Source organism: Nestor notabilis, unplaced genomic scaffold (assembly GCF_000696875.1).
Source record: "Nestor notabilis isolate BGI_N333 unplaced genomic scaffold, ASM69687v1 scaffold24012, whole genome shotgun sequence".
Lineage (NCBI taxonomy): Eukaryota > Metazoa > Chordata > Aves > Psittaciformes > Psittacidae > Nestor > Nestor notabilis.
The window spans coordinates 3727-9462 of NW_009920010.1; the positions used below are offsets into that span (position 1 = coordinate 3727).

At 40.9% G+C, this 5736-nt stretch overlaps 1 protein-coding gene across 1 annotated transcript; it reads left to right on the forward strand.

Moving 5' to 3' along the window:
* Nucleotides 1-364: 364 nt before the first annotated feature.
* LOC104402592 (histone RNA hairpin-binding protein-like) lies at nt 365-5379 on the forward strand (the record flags this gene model as incomplete). The annotated part of the gene is made up of 5 exons (XM_010010501.1): nt 365-484; nt 2954-3103; nt 3913-4050; nt 4677-4793; nt 5275-5379. Coding segments are annotated over 5 exons (630 nt in total), but the record flags the coding sequence as incomplete, so codon positions are not given.
* Nucleotides 5380-5736: the final 357 nt, after the last annotated feature.

A 5736-nucleotide genomic window follows, 5' to 3' on the forward strand; every position in this document is an offset into this window, starting at 1 on the left:
GCTTTTTCATATTTGTATTAGGAGGTTGTTACACATACATGCCATAATCATGTATCATTTGATTTGCTTGTTGTAGGACTAGCAGTAAGCTTCTAGTACGGCAGCTGTAGCTCCACAACCCTCAGGTATATATGTTTACCTGTTACAAACCTGAGCAATTGGATCAACTTGCAGAACCTAATTAGGAGTGATTCATTTGCTTAGCACAACTTTCACTTCACTAGTAAAGTAAGAGTTGTGCTTACTGTCTGTCAGAGTAAGAATAAACACAGTTCTAGAGTATGTGTTTACATAACTTGCTATAAAGCTATTGAGGTTCTTTCCAACTTAATTCTAACTTTTTGTTTCTAAATTCTGTTTCAAGTGATTCTGCTAATCCAGCTGAAAGGGAAACAGATGAAGTGGTTCTGAGGAGAAGACAAAAACAGATCAATTTTGGAAAGAACACTCTTGCATATGACAGATACATTAAAGAAGTTCCAAAGTAAGTTGCACTATGTTGCATATTTCCAGATAAACTCTTACTTGGTCCTGTCGTGTGTCTAGATCAGCACACAACTTCAGTTCTCTTAAAATTATGTGAAAGTAAGTGAAGAAAACATAATTGATTTTGACCAAAGAGAAGCCAGATACTTTCTGCATATGAGCAAATTTAGATAAGGAGAATTCAAAGCTGAATGTTCCCTTTGTATATTGCTGTTGCTGGTAGCAAATATGTTTTAAATAAGTTCTGCATTAATCATCCCCTTGTGATGCTTCTGGTGACTGTGTTGCTAGGCCAGTGTGAAGTTAATCACTACCAGGAAATGTCAGCTTTGAATGAGGCTTGAGCAAAGCCTTGCCTTTAAATATTGGTAAGAGAAATCAGTCTTCAGTGATTCATCAGTAACTAACAAATCAAAACCTGGATTTTTTCCTTTCTCTCTCATTACACTTTGGGCTTCAGAGTCTGTCAATTGTGGCACTTTAAGCAAGATTTTTTAGCCAGGCTCCTCTGCTTACTGCAGAGCTGCCAAGATTCAGAAGCTAGTCTGTACTAATGTGTGGATAGGGTTTGGGGGGGGGGGGGTGGGGGTTGTTTGGTTTGTGTGAGTTTTGTTATTTTGAGGGTTACTCTTAGAGGTGTTTTTCTACATATGGCTAGCTACTTACAGTTGCCAGCTTTCTATGGATTCTGCCTGTAAGAGTCTGTTGTGAAAACTGGCAGCTAAGTGCAGTGGACACTGCAAGCATGCTGTTGAGTAAAACTTGAAAGACGAGATAAAATGACTAAAAATCAACAGAAGATGCAGTAAATAATCAGATGTTACACAGTGTCATGATCATGTCTTCAGTAACACTTTTTTCTTCAAAGAGCCTTGGATTGCTTTGTGAATTGTGGTTTTGCTTGTCACTGTCATCAGTGGTAGGACTGCAGCCAGTCTCACGGTGCCTGGTGCTTGCATAGCTTTGCTGTCATCAGTTAAATCACAGATGGAGAATAGAAAAGGGTGAGAACAATGTTCAGAAAAAAAAATGGGATAAATTTTAAAAAAAAGTGTTCTGGGTGGTATTTTAACAGGGTAGTTTATAATATTGTTCCTTAGCAGCGATCTCTTTATCTTGCAAAAAGTGTTATGGCTAAGAGCATTCATCTGTGAAGCTGGTAAAGGGAACCACTTGAGACCAAAGTACTTGGTATGATTGAAAACATTATTGTAATATGCTTCCTCCCAGGCATAAGGCTGACTCCAGTATGGTAGGACTATAAACAGGATTGGTTTGTTCTGAAGATACAGTTTAAGTGAGCTTTCCAGTGCAGGGTCCAGATTTGAGATACCCTCTGAGAAACAGCACTTCCAGCTGTGGGGTGATCCCAGGCAGTATTGTTACAGTGTCTGCCCTTTAAGTGGGAAGGGGTATCATTTGATTGTTACCCAGAGAGCAGGGTGCTTTGTTTTCTATACTCCCAAGAGGCAAATGCTGGTTAGAATTAACGCAGTCCCCATTGTGGTAATGCATGGACAATGGTGGAATAAAAGTTCACTGAAGATACTTGTGGGTTGACCTCTGCTGTAAGCCAAGTACCCACACAGCTACTTGCTCCCTCCCTCTCCCCAGTGGGATGGGGAAAGAATGCGAAGAGCAGGAGTGAGAAAAGTGATGGATTGAGATAAGGGCAATTCAGGAGGTGAAGAAAAGGGAGGAAAAAAGCCAAACAATCCAAATGCAATCACTCAGTAGCTCCCACAAGCAGGCTGGTGCCCTGACAGTCTGAACAGTGGCCGCTTTGGAAGACACATCTCCTTCTTCCTCTGCTCCAGTTTTTACTGCTGAGCATGACATTATATGGTGTAGAATGTCTCTTTGGGTAATTCAAGTCAGCTGTCCCAGCATTTTCCCCTCTCAATTTCTTGTTCATCCTCAGCTTAGTAGCTACAGAAGGGGTCAGAGCAGAGTGGGAGAAAGAGAAGGCCTTGAGGCTGTGCAAGCAATGGCCAAAAACTAGAGTGTTATTACACTGTTTTAGGCACAGATCACTACAGGGGCTGCTATGAAGGAAATTAACTCCATCCCAGACAGGCTCAGTACAATGCTAAATACAAAGAAAGTGCACCTGACTTACGAACACTGAGGTAGAAGTAGCTGGAGGCTAGGATACTATGGAAGGGGTATGAGTTATGCTGCTTCTGTTTGATATTTGTCCATGGGCAGTAGGGATCTCCTTTTGGCAGATGTCAGAGTGCTGGACTGACTGAACCTCTGGTGTGATACAGTGTGTTATTGTTAGCTGTTGCCTGTGTGGTCTGTTTTTGACTGTTTTACAATATACACATTTGAGTTCAGTGTTTAAAATATGAACATTTTATTTATTAGGCCACTGATGTCTGTGTGATCTGATGGACTGAGGATTGGGGGGTTTCAAGAACAAAAATCATGTTCTGAAATAAGAAATGTCATTGTGTATTTACAGGAATCAGCGAATACCAGGAGTTCATCCTAGAACTCCCAACAAATTTAAGAAGTACAGCCGTAGGTCCTGGGACCAGCAGATCAGGCTGTGGAAGATAGCACTGCATGCCTGGGATCCTCCTTCTGAAGAAACGTGGGATCTGCAGCCTGTGTGTGTATCATAGAATTGGAGAATGGTTTGGGTTGGAAGGGACCTTAAAGCTCATTTCTTTACAGCATTGCTGACTGGGAGCAAGAGAGATCAGGCTCAGACATGGGAGTCTCCTTGAAAGCCTTATTTTCCTTCTCAGTTCTGTTAGTCTTTTGAGGTATTTCCATTATTTAGTCTAAACTCATCTGCAATAAGGTGCTTTGGGGAGGAGGGCATTTGGTCTGTCTGCAGTAGCACGCTCCCTTCCTCTGTGGGTTTACACTGATGAGCACAAAGCAAGAAAATATTTTTCTAGAAAAGGATAGGCAGAAGCAGAAAATTGGTGATTACTTTTCCTTGACCTTGATAACCTTTCCATCTTTCCTTCTACTGATGTCTGTGGAACTCCTTTTCTCCTGCAATAACAGTATGTTTTGAAGTGTTAAGAAGGTTAGAGAGAGATTTCTGCGCTCTCTACAGGAGAGCGGCAACTGTGTTCAGGATGGAAATTGGGGGTTTTCTTATCTTTTAAGAACTATGAATTTCTGTAACAAGTCTAGCTTAGAATTGATGCCACCTAATACTTTCCAAGATTTGGACTAATAAACTGGGAGGAAAAGAGTGAATGGAATTCTGTTAACTCTGTTACTGCACTGTATAAATAGTTTTAGCTGTGGTTAGTTGACCTGTGGTGGAAATTGCAGTTGTTTGCACCATTTGGACGTCATATGAGTTGAACTGTTAATTATTACTGTGGCTTAACTGTCTTCTGCTTGGAGAAGCAAGTCAGATGGCTGGTATTTAAATACTTCTTTTTATTCTGATTTTAGAAGTACAGAACCCTCAGGCAGTTCCCAGGAATGGTTCTGCAAAGATCAGGATGTTTCTGGCTCCTTTGTTTTTGATGAAAAGCAGAAGAGAAATGAGTGTGAAGATGAGTGCGGACAGACTGACTACACACCAGGGAGGTATGAGAGAGAACTTCTGTGGTTGACTTATGAAATAGTTCAGTACATGTTGATGCTGTCAGGTTTTTTGTAGGAAGTGTTTAATGATAGAGGGCAATTAATGCTCAGCTTCAGAGTTTGGCCCTTTTGCTGTGGAATGTAATCCATTGCTGGTACAGAGCATTTAGTGAGGAAAAATTACCAGCATTGCAGAATTGCATGATTTACAGCAGGAAAAAGCAGTGGTTTTTCAGCTTCTCTCTTCATACAGTGGAGTACTGAGGTTTCTTTAAGCACTGTTGGCAAGTGCTGAAAGTAGGAAACCTTTTTCAGAAGCAAGCGTGACCATTCTCAAGTAACAGTATTGCACCTATCTGCAGAACACTGGGGAGACTGACAGTGAAGCACCTCGTGCACTTCCCTGTTCACTGAGATACCTTGATCTGGGGGCATGCGTGTGGAGCTGAAATGTCTCTGATTCAAAGTTACTTCTGTGAGCCATTTTCTCAATTTCTCTGCTGTGACTGAAGAATCATACCTAAAAAAAGTCTTCATATGTAGCATGTGCCATTATTTTGCAGAATGTTGATAAGCATTTAAACACAGATGGAAATTGGTGTGTGTGTAAAATCTGTCTTTTCTCATAGTCCCTGTTCTCCAGATTCTTCTCCCGTATGGAAACGCAGAAAAAGAAACAATTCTGACTCCTCTGTGGTTTCAAAGAGCAAAAACCATTATGTGCAGATGTACCACACACTGGGAAGGTATGAAATGATTCGCCATATGGAGATGGATATTATGAAGCTTTGTGTATGTTTAGGCTTTTCTTTGCCTTATGAAGGATGTTATGGAAGAAAATACGTATTGGAACAACAAGGAGTTGGTCACCCAGTCTGGGACTGGAACAAAACGAGGTTAATGTTCAAAAATTGCCAAGAGAAGGGTTGAGTTTTTTAGGCTCCCCTTTCCTAGCTGCTGCATAGGAAATCTTCCTATAAATGAGAAATGATAGGGTGTGTAGAGGAGAGCATGGCTTAACTCTACACAGTTTTGTCAGCTCCACTTTTCTAAGGGAACAACAATTGAAGGTTTTTGGGGGTTAGTTAACTTTTCGCACTAACCTTAGTAAAAATGTTTATAGAGGTGTGTTTTTCTCTCTCTGCTTGGCCCCCTTATCTTCAGAAGGATTAAGAGGAACTGTGTTACAGAGGTCCATGGTTTCAGACCTTTTCACTTTCTTTTTAGTCTTACTGACTCAGGACATCAGGAGGCTCTTTCAAAGTGCTCAGAGTGGGAAGCCTTTGGTGAACATGATGAAGTAATGACAGTACAACATGGTATCGAAATAAGGTAAATACCATAATGATTGTGACTTTCTTTTTATTGCTTGTGCTATGAATGTCCTGTCCTTTCCTTTTTTATCTTTCTTTTCCTTCGCTGTTTAATACTACTTTTTTTTTTTTTCTTACATTTCTTCCAACATGTGGTATGTCTGGCTGTTATTTTTGTTCTTTGAGTTTACTTGGCTTTTTCCAGTCCAATTCATCTATTGCTTCCTGCTAATTCTGCCATTAAGTAGTGCTGGAAGAGGAAGAACCCCTTTCACCCTCTGTGTTGCATGGAAAGCAATGGCATTTCACACAGCTGATCGCTATTGCTGTTACTGGCCTCTCGCTTCCTCAGCCTAGGAGCTAAAAGCTTCCTCTC